A 21,406-nucleotide genomic window follows, 5' to 3' on the forward strand; every position below is an offset into this window, starting at 1 on the left:
CCCCATGAGGCCTAGAGACTTCAACAGAGAAAAGTGAGGAAAAGGGAAGCACCATGCTGAAGCCTGATGACCTAGAGAGAAGGGGTGCCCTAGAGAGAAGGGATGACACCTGGGGGCCTTTGAGGGGACTCTCAGAATCTCTACCAAGATATCCCAAAACTCAGGGCAGATACTCTTGAAGAGGGCACATGTCCTCCCCTCCCTGTCCATTCTACACACCATCCAACCACCCCCTTCCTTCCACAACCATTTGTAAGTTGTCCCTCACACAGCTTTCCCTTTTGTCACATCAGAGAAACCAACCTGTGTGTCTCCAGATTAACAAGGTACAGATGGCTCTGGACTGTAATCCTAACTATTCCAGAAGCTTACACCCTGAAGAGTGCACTTAAAGCCAGCCTGGACAGACTATAGAAAGGCAGGCTTGGAGGCAGGACTCAAGTGGTAGAGCCCCTGTGTGGTGTACAGCTCTCCTTCAGCTTCAGTGTCAACCCTGCTATTAGCAAGGTGGCCATCCTTTACCCTCATTTGGCCCTCATTGCTTCTCTCACCAGAATCCCATTCCATTCTTTGAGCTGAACTCTCCTCCCCAAATATCCCTTAGCTGGACCACTGATGTACCTGGAGCCCAAGCCCTCTTTGCTGCAAATCGCATCAGACTGCTCTGCAGGTTCACCCTCCTGACTCAAGAGCACACATAGCCATTAGCACTTCCAATGTGTGGAATTCTAATGCCCTGGCTGAACCAACAGAAATAACCCAGTGGTGGAGGGTCATAGTCAATCCTACCGAATTTCTGCTCATGTGCAGACACAGTCATCCCAGGCCTGGTCATGCACAGGCACCACTATATCTCCATGCTTTTTTAAGGTCTCTTGTTCCTTCACAGGTTTATCTCTACCCCTACCCAAAAGGAAGGAAAATTAGTTTAATTCATTTACTTTTCCAGTGTAACCATGGGCTGTGGTTGCTCAGAATGTTCTCAAATTTGAAACTCAGCTCCCTCAGCATTCTGATTTCCCTTAGAGAAATCTGGACTCCCAGGGGAGTTGCAATTGTAAGTAACCTGTCTAAGTAATAGGGTCTTTAAAATATCCTTTTTTTTACTGTAAGTCTGAAATAAGGGACTCTTGGATAATGGTATTATGTTAGAATGGTAATTATGTTTAGAGAGCACACACACAAGAAACTGCATTAAAATGGAGGAAAGCTGGGGCAATACTGACATGGTGCATGGAGACAGGTCTCTCTCCTTTCCCAGTATAGATTTGCCCTTAAGCTTCAACCCAGCCAGTATAAGTAGTGTTCTCAGGAGTTGAACCCATACACCTAGAGACTGTCGAAGGAGAAGCAGAGTCCAAGATGCGTCCTTATGCTCAGATCTATGGACTCCTATACCACCAAGCTCACAGGCCTCACTTTAAGCCTATGTAAATAAACTAGTAAGTAGGCACACAGCAATATACACGGAAGATGAGGTGATGACCTGCTGCAGCATTTGGGACAAAAAACACCTAAGTGTTCAGGGCACAAATGGGAAAGGTTGTTTGGGAAAGGTTGTTTAATAAAGTGACGATACTCGAAAGTAAGTGATCAGGAAGATCCACCTAGCTTGGAAGGCACAGGCAGCTTGAGGCCACCTTTCAGCTTACTTTTCAAGACTGGAAAGTCAGTGCACTGTGAGCTGTCCTTTCACTGGAAGGAATGCCAGCTGGAGAATCCACTTGTCACACAACCTGGCTCTGCTGGAATGAGACCTTTGCTGGGCATGCTGGGCACACAGCAGTGTGAACTTCCTGCACAACTCCCTCCCCTCCTGCAGCTCTTCAATTCCACACCTCTCTGCTTTTCCACACCCTAGTGGTGTGGCAGAGTTCTGCACCCCTTTCTCTGGAACAGCTTTGTTCTTAAACTGTGGACATTACTTTTGAGGCCTTCACATAGCAGCAGAGTTTGTGAAAAATGTTGACTATCCTGTTAGCCACCGTCCTCCAGCCCTATCAATTATTCCAGCTGGAGGCTATGGCCTCCCCCTGTGACTGCCCAGAGGGAAGGGCATTTTCCACTGAGTGTCAACTCTCTGATCAACCAGCTAAAAAAATCCTGGCCCCAGATTAAGCTAGAACTAGAGCTCTGTGGGGAACAGAGGGAAGGACAGGCGGACTGGCACTTTGGCCTCTCTTTAGAGGCGACTTCTTGTCATGATCTTGCAACTGAAATTCTGAGGACAAGCTGAAGGTGTTAAGTGCAGCTAAGCTGGCTCTCCTTCATGGAGAGAGAGGGCTGATGGAATGTTCCTCAGGAGTTGTGCATAGTGGAATAGCCAAAAGCATCGTTTTCAATTCCACACTCTGAAACTCTCTTTTGAGTGTTCTTGGATGAACAGGTTCTTGGGCAACCAGGTAGTTGTCCATGGCTTCATTGAAGGTTTGCCTTTTTGCTGTGAGCTATGTTGTACCCTATGTCACACATGACTATGACAATAATGGGGTCCAACTTGTTGGGCAATGGCTCGTCAGAAAGTGGGCCAAATCCCACACCTAGAGCCAGCCATTGATGCTCCATTATTTCCTCAATAGCAGGTCTCTGATTGAAGTCCACAGTCAACAGTTTGGAAAGTAGATCATGTCCCTTTGCAGTGTACCTGGCCTCAAGGACCTGTACCCATATGTCAGCCAACTTACTCCCCTCAGCAACTTTCATGTTGTCATCACATACAGAAGCACACCTAGGATCCAAATGTCCACTTTGTAGGCATCGCACACTTTGTGTAGGAACATTTCAAGAGGTCAGAGTATCAAGGCTCCACAAAACCCCATTAGCAACCTCCCCAGCATCACCCTGATGCTCAGCCCAAAATCACTGACTTTGGCATTGCATTTGCCATCTGACAGGATGTTATTGGGCTTCAGGTCTAGGTGTGTGATTCTGTTCTTGTGAAGATAGTGCACAGCACTCATGATCTGTTTGAACAATCTCCTGGCTTCATACTCAACTAGGTGGTGGCAGGAGGATTGACCAATCTACCCTATCCTGTACTGGCTATTACATTTTGTCAGGACTTATTTCAAGGCTTTTCAAGTCAGGGTGGGTGGAGATCCTTGTCTCTTGAAAGGTTGGTCATTTGCTTTAGAATTCAAATGCAGTCATTTGTGGGGCTTGAACTCAGGGCCTGGGCACTATCCCTGAACTCTATCACTCAGGGCTAACGCTCAACCACTTTGAGTAACAATGCCACTTAACAGTTTTCCTGGTGGTTAACTGAAGATAAGCATCTCATGGGCTTTCCTACTCAGGGTGGCTTTGGACCTGGATCCTCAGATCTCAGTCCTCTGAGGAGATATGATTGCAGGTATGGGCCACCAGCACCTGGTACAAATAGGATTTTTTTGGGGGGGGGGGCGGTCCGGTTGTGGGGCCTGAACTTTGGGCCTGGGCACTGTCCCTCAGCTCTTCAGCTCAAGGCTAGCTAGCATTCTACCACTTGAGCCACAGCGCCACTTCTAGCTTTTTCTTTTTGCTTATGTGTGCTGAGGAATCGAACCCAGGGCCTCATGCATGCAAGGCAAGCGCTCTACCACTGAGCCACCTTCCAAGCCCCAAATAGGATTTTTAAATGATGCCAAGTTTTAGCTTCAGGACCAGACCATGAGGTCTGAAGGACTGAGACTTTACCACAGCTGCTGCTGTGGTAACAGGAACTTCATGAAATTCCTATCTGTCATTGACCACTAAAGGACTCAGTGTGTTCCTGAGTTTGCCCACAGCAATGTTTTCATTTCGTATTTTACTTCATTTTTAAAAGGTTTCAGTGACATTACTTTCCAAATATGTTTATGGAACAGCCACCATTGTCAATGGCCAGAGGTGGAAAACTTCCCAGGATGTTTTTTTTAATAAGTCATTACTAACCATTCTGATGCAGCCTGGAACTCTTAATGGTCCTTGAAGGAAGGTGGCATTTTTCCTAATTAGGTGTTCATTATCTATAAGTAGATGACACCACTGCAGATGAGGCCCCTGCCCCTGTCCCTACTGGTCTTCCCACTCCCCATTCCCTCCCCCTCCCGAAATCATAATTTTAAACAAAACCCACAGCATGCCATTCTGTGTGTGTGTGTGTGTGTGTGTGTGTGTGTGAGAGAGAGAGAGAGAGAGAGAGAGAGAGAGAGAGAGAGAGAGAGAGAGTAGGTGGGTGCAAGCACAGGCCAATATATGGGCTCGAAGTCAGAGCTTGGGTGGTATCTTTCAGATTTCCTGTTCAAGGTGAACTCTCTACTCCTTAAGCCACTGCTCCACTTCCAACTTTTCTGGTGTTAATTGGAGTCTCATGCACTTTCCTACCCAGGATAGTTTTGAATAATGAACTGTCAGCAGCCAGCCGTAGAATACTTCTTTAACTGCATGCATGTTCTCTTTACTATAGCACCTGTCACAATAAAGATAGGCAATCATCCAAGTGTCTATCACTGGACCAATAAAAAGACAGTAAATACATACTGTAGTATATTATTCAGCCTGAGAAAACTAAAATGAAATCTGCCTGGTGCTGGTGGCTCCCGCCTGTAATCCTACCTACACATGAGGGTATGAATATGACGATTGAAGTTCAAAGTCAGACCAGGCAGGAAAGTCCATGAGACTCTTACCTACAAATAACCATCAGAAAACCAGGAGTGGACCTGTGGCTCAAAGTGGTAAAGCTCTAGCCTTGAGCAAAATGCTCAGGGAACCTTATTGGCCCTGAGTTCAAGCACCAATAAGAAACCAATAAAGAAGAAAAAGAAACCAACACTCAAAGACAGTATGGATAGAACTGTCAGACATTCAGTTTCATCAATTAATGAAGACAGAAAAACACCAATATCACAAACACACTTTCATATTTGAAGACAAAGCAATGGCTTTAGAAGCTAGATCCTTACATATCACCCTGCACCAGAATCAACTCCAAATGGATCAAAGACCTCAGAGTCAAAGCAGACACTCTGAAAACATTACAGGATGGAATAGGAGAAACCCTAGGTCTCCTTGGCACAGGCCAAAATTTTCTTAATAGAGACCCAGAAACACAACAAATCAAAGAAAGGTTAGACAAATGGGATTGCATGAAGTTGCAGAGCTTCTGCATGGCAAAGGACATAGCTAGCAAGATCAATAGAAAGCCCACGGATTGGGAGAAGATCTTCACTAGCCATACAACAGACAAGGGTCTCATATTTAACTATACCTGGAACACAAAAAATTAAATCCCCCAACAACAAATCTTCAAAGAAACAACTGCCCAATAAATAAGTGGGCTAAAGACTTAAAGAGAAACTTCTCTGAAGAGGAAAGAATGATGTCCAATAAGACACATGAAGAAATGCTCAACCCCTCTAGCCATAAAAGAAATGCAAAACAACATTGAGATACCACCTCACCCCAGTTAGAATGGCAATAATCAAGAACTCTAATAATAACAGATACTGGAGGGGATATGTGGACAGAAGGGAACCTTACAGCATTGTTGATGGGAGAGTAAACTTGTTCAACCACTTTGGAAAGTACTATGGAGGTTCCTCAAAAGACTCCACATAGAGCTCCCCTATGACCCAGCAATCCCACTTTTGGGCATTTACCCAAATGTTCACAAACAAGACCACATTAAAGCTACCAGCACAACTATGTTTATTGCAGCCTTATTTACCACAGCTAAGATACAGAACCAACCCGGATGCCCCTCAGTAGATGGATGGATCAAGAAAATGTGGTATATATACACAATGGAATTCTATGCCTCCATCAGAAAGAATGACATTGCCCCATTTGTTAGGAAATGGAAAGACTTGGAAAAAATTATATTAAGTGAAGTAAGCCAGGCCCAAAGAAACATAGGTCCCATGATTTCACTTATTTGCAATAACTAGTATATGTCTGAGTCAAGCAGAAAAGGTCAGATAAGTTGATGTTAGGGAAATGAACCCTAAGATATGTATTCAAATGTTTTTTCTTTCATGCGATTGTTTCTAACACATAAGATTATTTCTTTGTTGCTTTGTATGTCCCTCCCCCACGGTATAACCCCTGTTTTTACTGTATTTGATGTTGGTATAATTTGTGGAGGGGAAGGGAAAAAACAAATTGTTTAAATAGGGATACTGGTGGACCCATTGCAACAATGAGACGTACAAGTGGTATGTCGAAAACGAACTTTATAACTTTGGTGGGGGGGGTGAGTTGGGTGAGAGGGCGGGGGGAGGATGGGATGGGATGGGAAGGGGAAACAAAGGAGGAGGCTACAATGATTGATAAGAAATGTACTCATTATCTTGCCCCTGTAATTGTAACCCCTCTGTACAGTATTTTGACAATTAAAAAAAAAATGGCTTTAGAGCAGACAGGAGAACCACAGGACACAGTTGAAGCATGGCATGTCAGCCCTCTGCTCACAGTCCTCCTTTGGTGAAGGGCAGAGCCTGTGCTGCCCAGAGGCTCTGTGCCTTCTCTGATCCTGTCTCTCACCCTGAGCCCAGGCTTCCTCGCTGCAGCTACACTGGTATCCATGCTGTTCCTCAGCAGCCCAGGACAACCTGTGCCAGGCTGGGGGCTGCTATTCCTACTGTCTGGAATGCTCTTCCCAGACACCCAGCTGCTCACTCCCCCTTCCTTCCCCAATGCCACCCCCTTGCCAAAGACTCTATGATACCCTGCTCAAAAATACAACACACATATGCGCAACACACACACACACACACACACACACACACACATACACACAGAGTATTCCCACCACTCATCCTACTCATTCTTTCTGCCTTACAGCTTTTCCTTTTCATATACACTATATAGTCCTTTTGTAAGTTTGGGTATTCTCATTCTCCATGCTTGATTGTAACCTTACAATGAGAGATATTTGTGTGCTGTTCCCAGCATTGTGTCAGTCTTTAGCAGTCTCTCACCCCATGGTCACTTAGTAAATGTCCACTGAATGAAGGCCTACCCATTCCCTCACACACTTATTCAACAAGTATCCTGCCACACATGGTCAAAGCTCTTTCCCACTGCTTTCCCATGACTCCCCTCCACAGCCCCTCTCACCCTCGCCTCCCGGTCTCCTCACCTGTGTTTCCATGTGCTTTGCCTAAAGCCTTTTGCGCCTCAATCTCACACATGGAGATGGTGTGCACACAGCAGCTCACTTTTTCCTCCTCTGGGAAGGCTTTTTTATACCACATTGGCTCCTCACTCTTGTGTTCTTTCAGGTCTCTCTGCGAGCCATGATCCCATCTTAGGTAATGGTCTGTTTGACATTGCATCTAACCTGTGGGACCCTCATCCTTGAGACAACTTTTCATCTTCTCTCCTTCACATGCTGAGCCAAATGCACTTCACCTATTCCACAAAGGTTTAGGACTGTTCTAGCATGCCTGTGCATCAGACCGTCAATTGAAAAGTCAAAACCAGATCTGAGTTTTGGAGAGTAAGCTCATATGGCCCCTTAAGTCTGGCATGGAATCATAAAATGACTTGCCTCCTACTTGGCACACAGCCCTGCTCACACCTCCAAGGGTCCACACTGCCCCTCCACCACATCTCCATAATGCAACACAACACTGAAATCCCACCCAGTACAGCAGTGATGAGGCACCCTCTCTACTGCCCTAGGACTGCAAGAAACTAGCCTCTTAAGCCAAACCCACTGATGTGAATTTAAGTGTACTCCATCATTTCAGGACTCATGAGCCAAAGAAAAAGAATTTAGAAAGCATGGAAATTCACCGTACTTTCCTCCCCAACCAGCCTCTTCACTGAACAATGGTCCATGCGGAATATAGTTACCTCCTCTCAACTCTCCTTCAGCATCAGAGTCAACCCTGTCAGCAAGGTGCCCATTTCTTGTACTCTTTTGGCCCTCATTGCTTCTGATACAAGAATCCTATCTCATTCTCTGGGAAGAGCTCTGCTCCCTAAATACCCTGGAGGTGTACCACTGATCCACCAGGAGTCCCAGCTTTCTCCTGCTGCAAATTTCCTCAGTGTGCCCTGCAGGCTCAGCCTCTTGACTCCAGTGAACACACAGCAGAGTCCCAATGTGTCCAACGCCTCCCCATCACACACTTGTCACACAAAGGCAGCATCACACTCAGTCCTTCCCCTGTGTAGAAATCTAATTCTCTGCTGAACCAACACAAATATCACAGTGGTAGAGGGCCATATCCAATCTTACCAATTTCTGCTCATGTCCACATGTACTCATCCCAGGCAGGGACCATCCACATACTCCACTATATCTTCATGCTTTCTTAGGTCTCTTGCTCATTCAAAGGTTTCTCCACCTCTAGCTAATAGGGAGGAAAAGTATCTTAATTCCTACATTTTTGTGGTTCAAAAATGAGCTCTGGATGTTTACATTGTGGTACCATTTGAAACTCAGCTTCCTCCCCACCATGGTTCCATAGGACAATAATCAGGCCCTACTATTCTTCCATGATACCTAGAGGTTTTTCCCTTGGAACTGCCAGGGGAAAGGAAGCACTATGCCCAAAGCCTGGTGCTCTGGGGAAGGGGTTGTCAGCTGGGAGCATCTTTGGGAACTGATAGGGTCTCTCTTATGAATCTGACACCTCTCGGTGCTGACACCCTTGCACTATATAAATATAATTCTCTACCTGTCCATTCTCCACATTCAGCCCAACCCAACACCCTTTCTCTCCCCCAAACATTTCTAAGTTGTCCTTCACACAGGTACACATATTCCTTTTGTAACAACAGAGAAACCAATCTGTGCTGTACCAGATTCACAGAGTCCAGGTGCTGGAGGCTCATATGTGTAATCCTAGGTATTCCATAAGCTGACACTGAGAAGATTGTAGATAAAGCCAGCTTGGGAAGACTCCATGTCCAACGCAGTACAAAAACCAGGCCTACAGGTGTGACTCTACCTGTAGAACACCAGCCAGAAACATGCCCCCACCAAGAGGGAGACAGGGGGGGGGGGTGGAGGGAGAGAGGGAAAATGGACAGAGAGAAAAACTGAGAGACATACATGCATACATAAAGACAGACAGATTCAGGAGAAAGGAGTGAGAAGGAATGGAAAAGGGAGAAGAATGATTAGAGGGAGGAGAGGAGAAGAGGAAAGGGGTTATAAGAAAGGAGAGATGAGAGAGAGTAGAGGGGAGGGCACAAGGAAAGGCCACAGAGGGAAAAGGAGACTGAGAAAGAGAAAAGAACAGAGTTCAAGACTCACTTCCAGCACACTCCCAAATGCATACACACAACAAACAAACAAAGACAATTTTTAAAAGCATTGAGAAATCATGGAAATTAACAGTACTTCCCTCCCCACCCATTCTCTTCACTGAACACTGTTCCATGAGGAGTTCAGGATTCTTTACATTCCTCCTCTCTGCTCTCCTTCAGCATCAGTATCAACCCTGTCTTACACCCTGTCTTTGGCCTATTTTGGCCTTTACTGCTTCTTTCCAGAAATCCATCTCATTCTTTGAGAAAGGCTCCGCTCCCCAAATACCTCTGAGCTGTACCACTGATCCACTAGGAGCCCCAGCCCTCCTCTTCCTACAAATTTCATCAGTCTACTCTGCAGATTCAATCTCCTGACCCAGTGTACACATAGAAAGGGCCAGGTATGCCCAACTCCTCTCCATCACACACTTGTCAACCAAAGGCAGCATCAGTCCTCAGCACTGTCTCTGTGTGCAAATGTAATGTCCTGAATGAACCCATACAAATATCCTAGTGGTACAGGCTCATATCCAATCTTACCAAACTTATGTTCTTGTGGGAAGGCAGACATTCCAGGCAGGGTCCATCCATAGGTGTGGTCCATCCACAACCAAAGACCATCCAGGCCCCATCCATCCACAGGTACCAGTATATCTCTACGCTTCCTCAGGTCTCCTGTTCCTTGACCACCTCTAGCTGAAGGAAGGGAATTTATTTTAAATCATATACTTTGTCATTCCAAAAAGGGACTCCATGTTCAGAATGTTCAAATATTTAAAATTTGGCTTCCTTAGCATTCTGACTCCACAAGGAGAAAAACTGGGCTCTGCTATTCTTCCATGAGGCCTAAAGTCTTTACCTGGGAATTGCCAGAAGAAAGGAAGCATCTTGCCCAAAGCTTGGTGCTCTGGGAAAGGGGGAGTCATCTGGGGGCCTCTCTGGAGACTCATAGAGTCTAAGACTCTGACACTTCTCAGTGTACTTGTACAGTGCACATGCCAAACCTCCCTGTCCATTTACACCAACCCACCACCCCTTTCCTTCCACAGCCATTTGTAAGGTTACCCTGACACAGCTGTCCCTCACGTAAGTACATAAATCCCTTTCATAACAGAGAACCCAACATTTGCCACACCAGATTAATAAAGTCAAATGCATTCCCTATTGCTATAGGCTCTTGCCTGTAATCCTACCTATCTCCCAAGTTGACACCTGGAAGACTGCATTTACAGCAATCTTAAAGACTCCATCTTCAAGTAACTGGAGAAATGCAAGCCTGAAGTGTGACTCAAGCAGTAGAGAACTAGACATGACCATGAAAACTGATAGAGGGGTGGGGGGGAGGAGGAAAGAGAGAGAAGGGAGAAGAGGAGAGAGGGAGAAGAGAGAAGGAGGGGGGGGAGAGAGAGAGAGACAGAGAGAGAGAGAGAGAACCAGGCAATAAGACAGATTCAAGAGCAGGAAGAGAGGGAGAGGGAATGACAGAGAGGGAATGACAGAGGGCATGAGAACAGCAAGAAGAGGGAAAGGGGAAGTAGAGTGGGAGTAGTTATGGGAGGAAAGAAAACAAGGGAAGAGAGATGATGGGGGAGAAGGTGAGTGGAGAGAGGACAGAGAAAGAAAAGGAAACAGATAAGAAAAAAGCACTGAGGTATACCAGCACACTCACACATACACACAACAATCAAAAAGGAAAAAAAGTTAAAGGGATGGAGAAATCATGGAAATAAACAGTAATTCCTTCCCACCCATCTTCTTCACTGAAGAAGGACCCATGTGGAATTCAGGATTCCTCAGCTCCCTTCTTAACCTGGCTCCTGTCATTTCTCCTTTACATTTAGTGTCTATCCTGTCATTTATCCTGTACCCATCTTTTCCCTTTTCTAGCTCTTATTGGGTCTCTCACCAGAATCCCATCTTATTTTTTCAGGGGAGATCTGTTCCCTGAATAGCCCTGAGCTGGACCACTGATCCAAGAGGAGCTACAGCCCACCTCCTGTTGAAAAATCTCATCAGTCTGCTCTGCAGACTCAGCCTCCTGACATCAGTGCACACATAGCAAAAGCCAGGTGTGCCCAAACCCTCCCCATCACACACTTGTCACCCAAGGGCAGACAGCTTCAGCCTGTACCACTCCCTCTCTGTGGAAATCTCATGCCCCTAGCTAAACCAACACAAATAACCCAGTGGTGCAGGGTCATATCCAATATTACTGAATTTTTGTTCATGTCCAGGTACAGTCATCCCAGGCAGGGTCCATCCACACCACTATATCTTCATGCTTTCTTAGGTCTCTTGCTCTTTCATGGTTTCTCCACTCCTGATAGGGAGATAATGTATTTAATTCATACATTTTTGTCATTCAAAAATGAGCTCTGGATGTTTGGAATGTTCTCAGATTTGAAACTCTGCTCTCCTAGCAAGCTGATTTGCTAAGGAGAAAATTTGTGCTATGCTCTTCCATGAGTCCTAAAATCTTCACCTGAGGACTGCCAGGGGAAAGGAAGCACCCTGCCCAAAGCCTGGTGTTCTTGGGAAGGGGGTGTCAGTGGGGCGACTCTCTGGAGATGCATAGGTTCTCTACAATACTTCTGACTCTTCTCTGTGCTGACATACTGGCACCATGCACATGTTCTTTTTTCCCTGTCCATTCTGCACAATAACCCACCACAGCTTTCCTTCCCTAACCATTTTCAGGCAAAGTTCATCCAGGCCCTCCTGTCCATCATCAAGCAACTACTTATCTCCATGCTTTCTCAGGTCTCCTGCTCCTTCAGAGGTATCTCGCTCTCTCGGAAGAAAAAATTGCTTTAATTCATATAGTTTGGGATGCCAGAAATTGACTCTGGATGTTGGAAATGTTCTAATAATTTGAAACTCAGCTTCCTTACCTCCCATAGGAGAAAAATCAGGCCCTACTCTTCTTCCATGAGACCTAGAGTCTTCCCTTGGGAACTGCCAGGGAAAGCGCCATGTCCAAAGCCTGGTGCTCGGGGGAAGGAAGGGTCAGCTGGGGTCTCTCGGGGGGGGGGGGGTCACAAGGTCTCTACTAAGAATCAGATATCTCAGTGCTGACACCCTTGCAGTGTGCAAATTTAATTCTCTACCTGTCCATTCTGCACACCAGCCCACCATACCCTTCTCCAACCAATTGTAAGGTGTCCCTCACATAAACACATCAATCCCTTTTGTAACAACAGAGAAACAAACCTATGCTCCACCAGATTCACAAAGTCCAAAGAATTGCCAGGTACTGAAGGCTCACCTGGGTATTCCAAACTATTCTACTAGTCGACACCGGGAAGACTGAAGATAAAGCCAGCCTGGGAAGACTCCATGTCTTACCAACCAGAAAATTTCAGGCCTAGAGGTGTGACTCAAGAGGTAGAACACCAGCCAGAAACAAACAGAAAGAAAAAGTGAGAGCGAGAGACAGACACAGAGATAGAGAGACAGAAAGAAACAGGTGAAACAGAGACAAAGACAGATTCAGGAGGAAGAAGGGAGTGAGATGGAATGGGAAAGGGAGAAGAGGGGAAAGATTAGAAGGGAAAGAGAAGAGGAGAAAGGGAGGGAGTAGGAATGAAGGAGGTAAGAGAAATGGTAGAGGGGAGAGAGCAAAGAAAGGCCAGAGATGGAAAGGAGACTCAGAGAGAAAGAGAAGTATGGAGTTAAGCCATTGTGCCACCACACACTCACAAATGCATACAAACAACAAACAAAAAGAAAGGCAATAAAAGAAAAAACATTGAAACACCATAGAAAATCATAGTACTTCCCTCCCCACCCACCCTCTTCACTGAACAATGGCCCATGTGGAGTTCAGGACTCCTTAGCTTACTACTCTCAGCTCTCCTTCAGCATCAGTTTCAACCCTGTCTATCACCAAGATGCCCATCTTTTGCCTACTTTTGGTCCTCACTGCTTCTCTCACCAGAAACCCATCTCATTCTTTGAGAAGAGCTCTGCTCCCTAAATACCCCTGAGCTGCATCACTAATCTACCAGAAGCCCCAGGCTCCCTTCTGCAAATCTCATCATTATGCAGTGCAGGCTCAGCCCTCTGAGCCCAGTCCACTCATAGAAAAGGCCAGGTGTGCCCAATTCCTCCTATCCAACACTTGTCACCCAAGGGCAGCATCAGCCCTCAGCACTGCCTCGCTGTGAAATCTAATGCCCTGGCTGCACCAAAATAAATAGCAGTGGTGAAGGCTCAATCCAATCTCACTGGATTTCTGTTCATGTGGGAATGTAGTCAGCCCAAGCAGGGTCCATCCACAGGCACCATTATATATAGCAATGCTTTCTCAGGTCTCCTGTTCCTTCACATAATTCACCACCTTTAGCTGAAATAAAGGGAATATATTTTCTTTTTTTGGGGGGGGGGAGGGGTCCAGTCATGGGGCCTGAACTCTGGGTCTGGGCGCTGTCCCTCAGCTCTTCAGCTCAAGGCTAGTGCTCTACCACTTGAGCCACAGTGCCACTTCCGGCTTTTTTTCTTTTTGCTTATGTGGTGCTGAGGAATTGAACCCAGAGCCTCATGCATGCAAGGCAAGCGCTCTACCACTGAGCCACCTTCCCAGCCCGGGTATATTTTAATTCATACACTGATTCCAAAAATGGACTCAATGTTTAGAATGTTTGAACATTTGAACATCAGCTCCCCCAGCAGAAAAATTGGGGTCTACTCTTCCATGTGGCCTAGAGTCATCCCTGGGAACTGCCAGGGGAAAAGAAGCATCATGGCCAAAGTCTGGTGCTCTGGGGAACAGGGTGTCAGATGGGGGCCTCTCAGGAGACTCCCAGAATCTCTACCAAGATATGCCAACACTCATTGCTGCCCATTGTGCAGTCCACATGTCCCTTTCTCCCTGTCCATTTGCACACCAGCCCATCACCCCTTCCTTCCACAACCATTTGTAAGGTGTCCCTCACACAGCTGTCCCTTACATAAGTACATAAATCCCTTCCATAATAACCAAGAAACCAACCTGTGCTACATCAGACAAAGTCAACAAAGTCAAATACATTACCTGATGCTGGAGGCTCTTGCCTGTAATTCTAGCTATCCCACAAGTTCACACCTGGAAGATTACAGATACCGAAATTCTGGGAAATTCCATCTTCAATTAGAGAAATGAAAGCCTGGTGGTATGACTCAAGTGGTACAGAACTAGCCATGACTATGCAAACTGAAAGAGACAGACAGAAAGACACAGAGAGGAGAAACAGAGAAACAGACATTGGCAGAGACTGAAGAGCAGGAAGAGAGGGAGAGGGAATGGAAGAGGAAGATTCAGGAGGAGGGAAGAGAGAGAGAAGAGAAAGGATACAAATGAAAGGGAAAGAATATGAGGAATGTAATAGGGAGTAAGAAGAGTAGGGAAGGTAGATGGACTGGGGTGGAGAGGTGAGAAAAGGGGAGGATGCGAAGAAAGTAAAGGAGACACAGAAAAGCACTGAGTTCAAGCCCCAGTACCAGTACACATGCACAAACACATACAACAAACACGAGAAAAGAAAAAGCATTGCGAAATCAAGGAAATTCACAGTACTTCCCTCCCCACCACCCTCTTCACTAAACACTGGTCCGTGTGGAGTTCAGGATTCCTCAGTTCCTTTCCTGACCATCCTCCTCTCAGTTGTCCTACAGCATCAGTGTCAGCCCTTTCTTTTGGCAAGATGCCCTTCTTTACCCTCTTTTGGCCCTCATTGTTTCTCTCATCAGAATCTCATTCTTTCAGGGGAGAATTGCTTCCCAAATGTCCCTGAGCTGGATCTGATTCACCAGGAGCTCCAGCTCACTTCCTTCCACAAATGTCATCAGTCTGTTCTGTAGGCTCAGCCTCTTGACCCCAGAGCACACATACCAAAGATCAGCTAATGCTGCCCTCCCTTGTCACCCAAGGGAGGGCAGCATTAGCCCTCAGTAATTCCTCTGTGTGGAAATCTCATGAAGCTGGCTGGACCTCCAGTGATGGAGGGTCACATCCAATCTTACTGAGTTTCTGCTCATGTTCACAAACAGTCAGCCCAGGCAGGGTCCATCCACAGGCAAAATCCATCCACGTGTCCATCCACAGGCACCACTGTATCTCCATGCTCTCTCAGGTCTCCTGCTTCTTCACAGGTTTCTCCACTTCTACCTGAAAGGTATACTTTGCCAGTCTAACCAGTGGCTCTGGTTGTTCAGAATGTTCTCTTATTTGAAATTCAGCTCCCCCAGCATTCAGAAAATGGGGGTACATGGGGGGAGTTGTAATTCCAAACGACCTATTAGGTAATAGGGTATCTTTGATTGTGAGCAAATAAACAACTCTGAAATAAGAGACTCTTGGATGATGGTTTTATGTTAGGATAATGATGAGGTTTAGAGAGAAATCACATATGCAGGAAACTACATTGAAATGGAGGAAACTACATTGAAAATAAGGCAGAAACCACTGACACGGTGCACGGGGTAAATGGAGACAGGTACCTCTCCATTCCCAGTGAAGATTTGCCCTTATGCTCCAACAGAGCTAGTGTAACTAGTGTGATCAGGAGTTGTCCCCAGTCACCTAGAGACTGATGAAGGAGAAGCAGAGTCCAGGATGCCTCCTGCCCCTCAGATCCATGGGCTCTAAACCACCAAGCTCAAGGGACTCACTTTAAACCTAAATAGAAAATAGGAAGACAAGCAACATACATGGAAGGTGAGATGCTGACCTGCTGCAGCATTTAGGACAAAAACACCTTAGTGTTGAGGGGACAAATGTGAAAGGTTATTCAAAGCGACAATACTCTTAAGGGATTGATGTGGAAATACTCAGCTCAGAAGGTACAGGCAGCTTGAAGCCACCTCATCCTACCTTTCAGCATTGGAAAGCCAGCACAGTGTCAGCTTTCCTTTCATAGGAAGGAATCCCAGCTGGAGAATTCCCTAGCACTTGTCACACAACCTGGCCATGCTTGCCTGATACCTCTGCAGTGTGAACTTCCTGCATGACTCCCTCCTCTCCTGCAGCTCTTCAATTCCACACCTCTCGGATTTTACACACCCCAGTTAGAGTCACCCCGAAGGTATGAGTCTGGTGGATTTCAACTGTGCTATTTCAGAGTTCTTCACCCCTTTCTCTGGGACAGCTTTGCTCTCAAGCTGTGGACATTACTTTGGGGCCTTCACACAGCAGCAGAGTCGGCGAAAAATGGCGACTATCCTGTTAGCCACCCTCCTCCAGCCCTGTCTAATATTCCAGCTGGGGGCTATGGCCTCCCCCTGTGGCTGCCCAGGGGGAAGGGTATTTTCCACTGAGTGTGAACTCTCTAGTGTGCCCAACGAGCTAAAAGAATCCTGGCCCCACATTAAGCTGGAACTGGAGCTCTGCAGGGTGTAGAGCGGAAGGAAAGGCAGACTGGCACTTCGGGCTCTCTTGAGAGGTAACTGCTCATCATCATCATGCAGGTGAAATTCTGAGGACAAGCTGAAGGCATTATGTCGTGCAGAAAAGGCAGATCTTCGTGGAGAGAGAGGACTGGTAGAATTGTCCTCGGGAGTTGTGCATGGTGGAAGAGCGAAAGGCATCATTTTCAATTCTACACTTCTGGCATTCTCTTTTAAGTGTTCTTGGATGACCAGGTAGGTGCCCATGGCTTCATTGAATGCTCTGTCCTGGATTGCCTTTTCAGTGTCAGCTACATTGTACCCCATGTCGCACATGACTGTGACAATAATGGGGTCCAGCTTGCTGGGCAGTGGCTCATCAGGAAGCAGGCCAAATCCCACACCTAGAGACAGCCATGGGTGCTCCATTATTTCCTCAATAGCAGGTCTCTGATTGAAGTCCACAGTCAGCATTTTAGCAAGTAGATCACGTCCCATTGCAGATAGGTAAAGGGGACTAGTATACCTGGCCTCTAGGACTTGTATCCGTATGTCGACCAACTTACTCCCCTCAAATGGGAACTTTCCTGTTGTCATCATATACAAAAGCACGCCTAAGTTCCAAATGTCCACCTTGTAGCCATCAAACATTTTATGTAGGAACATTTCAGGAGGTCGGAATATCAAGGCTCCACAAACCCCCTTTAGCAACTGCCCCGGGGTCACCCTGATGCTAATCCCAAAATCACTGATCTTGGCATTGCGACTGGCATCCAAAAGGATGTTGTCAGCTTTCAGGTCTAGGTGTGCAATTCCGTTAACGTGAAGGTAGTGAACGGCACTCACGATCTGTTTGAACAGCCTCCTAGCTTCATACTCAAATAGGCGGCTACAGGGGGATTTATTGATCCACCCCAAGAGATGTCCCCGAGTGGCCAGCTCAGTGACGAGGTACACACAGTTCTCATCCTCCATCACCTGGAACAATCGGATGATGTGTGGATGGCGTACACTCTTAACAATGGCCACCTCATTTTCTATCTCATGGCTCTCCAGTCGTTTCTTCAGGAGAAGTTTGATTGCCACTGTGGTGTCCGTGAGGCGGTGATGGGCCAGCTTCACATAGCCACAGCTGCCATAACCGATGATCTCTGTCATGTTGTACTGTCCAATGACAGTGATCTCCTCCTTGGAGGAGGAACTAAAGTTGTACATTAACATCTTTCAGGTGGGATGACAAGTGATTAATCTTAACAATTACCTAAGACGAGCTAAATGAAGTTGTCAAGTAATAAATCTTAATAAAAGGTATACTAACAAGTAAATACAAACCTCAGACTAGTAAATGAAACTCCCAAACTCAAACAACACAAACACAGCCCCCCCACACCCAAAGAAAGGAACAAAGTAGCTCTGAGTCAGTCCATCAGGTCACCAAGGAAAAGCTCCCAGCGCTGTAACTGACAAAGTTGGAGAGCAGCTGGCCTCTTATGTATCCTGCTGGGCACTCCTCACAATGCCCTATGATGTCAGAAAGAAATGGACCAATCATAAGTCAGGCCATTGACATCAGTGAGGAAGTGGACCAATCAGAGCCTGGCACGCACCCACTGGCAGTTATGCACTTGAGCCAGTAGGACCTTTGCCAAGGACACTGGGCACATGGGAAGATGCTGCTACTGCTACCATGGGAGCCATGTGGGGACCACGAGGACATTGGCCAGAGGCCCCTGTGGGGACATCACCCAGTGGAGTCTATCCTTGTACAGAAATTATAACACTTTTTTCACAGAGCATGGTCTATCTCTAATTGCAAGGGAGCCTGAGTTATGGAGACTTTGTAATGATTCTACTCAAAATTCTGTTTCCACTTGAGAAGAGAGGCCAGACATCCACGACTGTCATAGTTTTGTCCACATCTGCCATTCTTATTTCTGGTTCCAGTTTGTTTGGTTTCCTGTGCTTCTTTGTACCTCTTTTTGCTATTTTTGATTGCTTAATCACTTTTTTCAATCTTTTGTCCCTCTTCTGTACCTAACAGGTTAGAAATAAAACATTTTGCTTTTATATCTTTAGTATCGTTGTCTCAAAGTTTAATATATCTAACAGTTCTAATAAAAAACCATATATAAAATATAAGTATCTCAGAGGCAAACTCCTATTTTACGGACTTGAAGCTTATTCTACTTGAGAGGTCTTTTATTCTTTATTTTATTTTTTTATTTATTTATTGGCTGTGGAGCTTGAACTCTGGGCTTGGATGCTGTCCTTCCGTTCTTCAGCTAAAGGCTAGCACCCTACTGCTTGAGCCACAGTGCCACTTCCAGTTTTCTTGTGGTTTACTGGAGATAAGAGCCTAGTGGACTTTCCTGCCTGGGCAGGCTTTCAACTGCTATCCTCACATCTCAGCCTCTCGAGTAGCTAGGATTGCAGGCATGAGCCACCACTGCCCAGCTACTTGACAGGTCTTTTTAAGGGAAAAGAACTACTAATGTGTCAGGCACTGGGGCTCCCATCTGTAATTCTAGCTACTCAGGAGGATGAGATCTGAGGATCATGGTTTAAATCCAGCCTGGGTAGGAAAGTCCATGGGACTTTCTCAACAATTAATCATCAGATAGCCTCAAGTGGCCCTGTGCCTCAAAGTGAGAGAGAGCAAGACTTAAGCAAAAAAACTCAGGGACAGCACCCAGGCTCTGTGTTCCAGTTCCAGGACTGGCAAAAACAGCAGCATTAAAAATGAGCCATATTCACAAACACAGGATGCAGAAGGCATAGGTAGGAAGTTTAGGGTTTGAGGCCAGTGTGGCCTTTATATTGAGTTCCCGTCCAACCTGGGATACATAGCAAGACTTAGTTCCAAAAACCATCTCCCCTTCCCCCCAAAACACCCAGTAAATTCACTCACAGAAGAATCTCAGAGAGCTATTCCTCCATAACTCTATTTCATTTTCTCAATTACTGTCACCTACTACTTTTTCTTTCTCTTTAATGAAGTCTCCATAAGTAGTTGCTGCCATTGTTGGTTCATTCATGAGGGTTATTTAGACATCATAGACTTTTCCCTATTATTGGTTCTTCTAATTCTCTCCCTTCTTTCCTCTGTTTATCTCTTGCTTTTCTTCCTCCTTTTCTTTTCACTTGCTTGTTGCACTTTTCCTCCCTTTTCTCTGTCCCTCCCTTCGTTTCTGAGATAGAATTGGGTGATGTAGCCCAAGCTGTACCGGAAGTTATGATCTTCCTGCCTCAGTTTCTGACTGGCAGTACTACAGGAGTATACTGGCATGACTGGCAAATTCCCAATGGGGGAGAATACAGGGCCATCATCTTTTTCCATAGAGTTCTCCCTCAATTCCCTAGACTCTTCACACACATTAGACTGTTTCATGTCCTATATGTTTCTTAAGCTCTTTTCTGAATTTCCTATTTTTTTCCTGTCCCTGGAACCACCCCTTAGCCTTGGGGTGGTTCCAACCAGTGAGAGGCACACCTACCCCTCTCTGAGACCAGCTATCTTGGGCACAGACTCATTCAGGCACTAGATACGACAGAGAATTGATGAGGTATAGATTGTCCCTTCATTTCAGGACCCACAAGATATTAGCTGAGCAGGTCCTCTTAAGGGAACACACTCTGAAAGGAAGTCCCAGGTCAAAACCATACCAGTCCTGACAATCACCTGCAATCTCTCTCATTTTTCAGATGTGGCCACATCTAGTTATTGGTTCTGGTGAATAGAGCGTGGCAGAAATGAGAGATATCACTTCTCAGATTGTAATATAAATGGCTGCTATTCTCACAGTGGGATCTCTCACTCTCGCTCTCACTTTCTCTTGCTCTCTCTCATTCTCTATACCCTTTGCTCTGGGTGAAACAACTGCATGTGTAAGCAGTCTATGGAGAAGGCCCCATGACAAGGAGATACAGCATCCAGATAGATGATGGCTGGAAGACATAAGTGGGAAGTAATCAAGCCTGAAAATGACTCTGATTTAAGTCCAGATTTTGAATCTATCTCTTTTGGTTTCTGAATAAAAATAGACAACTAATCAGCTGAGCACAACTTCCCAAATGAGAAAATACCCAAACGTGGCAGATGGCCCTTCCTACAGACTATGAAGGACATGGACTACCATGTCCAGAGTAGATTTTTCCAAGTCTCTGATGGCTTAACAGACAGTCTTCTCCAGCAAAGTCTCTCATTCCTATCATGCAACAGAACCAGGCTGCCACATCTTTCCACTGCAGAGAAGTACCCTGCAGTGATTTAAAAATGGCCATAAAGAGGATGCAACCACACTGGTAAAATGCATCCAACTGTAACAAGGTCAGCAGCAGGGGATGTTTCATTCCAAACTCGCTTTAATGCATGGAGGAGCAGAGACTGTCGTTCCCAATAGCATGCCCTTTTGCTTTGAGAAATAGAAATCTTAACTTCCATCTGGAAAGACTGGGCAAAAAAATGAGGTCCTTGGCTTTAGGCTTCTCATGAGAGAGCAATTTGATACCAGATGAGGCCACAGAGTCACAGCAACTGTATCTCTGCAGAGACCCAGCTCCAAAGAAGACTGATGGATGTAAGTGATGGATGAGATAGTGAGTTTCAAAGTGGTGCTGACAAGCATCTGGGGATGGCCTCTGGCTTCTGGCTTGATTAACCATCTCTGCTATATGTGTCTGAAGATGTATAAGCACAGGTTTTCTAAATCAAGGAGATAAATGATACACACAAAAACTCCCACAGAGCAGGCAATATGTCAACCTTGTCCATTCCCAGTCAGTTGACCTGATTCACAGTTCAAGTATTTCAGTGTTT

General features: G+C 45.8%; 1 protein-coding gene across 1 annotated transcript; it reads right to left on the bottom strand.

Moving 5' to 3' along the window:
- Positions 1-16,374: 16,374 nt before the first annotated feature.
- LOC138819005 (sperm motility kinase Z-like) lies at positions 16,375-17,811 on the bottom strand. The gene has a single exon (XM_070010143.1). The coding sequence runs from the start codon at positions 17,809-17,811 to the stop codon at positions 16,375-16,377; it is 1,437 nt and encodes a 478-aa protein (XP_069866244.1).
- Positions 17,812-21,406: the final 3,595 nt, after the last annotated feature.

Source organism: Dipodomys merriami, unplaced genomic scaffold (assembly GCF_024711535.1).
Source record: "Dipodomys merriami isolate MVZ:Mamm:240054 unplaced genomic scaffold, mDipMer1.0.p SCAF_8, whole genome shotgun sequence".
NCBI lineage: Eukaryota > Metazoa > Chordata > Mammalia > Rodentia > Heteromyidae > Dipodomys > Dipodomys merriami.

Coding starts and splice junctions, on each gene's coding strand:
- LOC138819005 (XM_070010143.1), bottom strand. CDS start 17,811: ATGTTAATGTACAACTTTAGTTCCTCCTCCAAGGAGGAGATCACTGTC.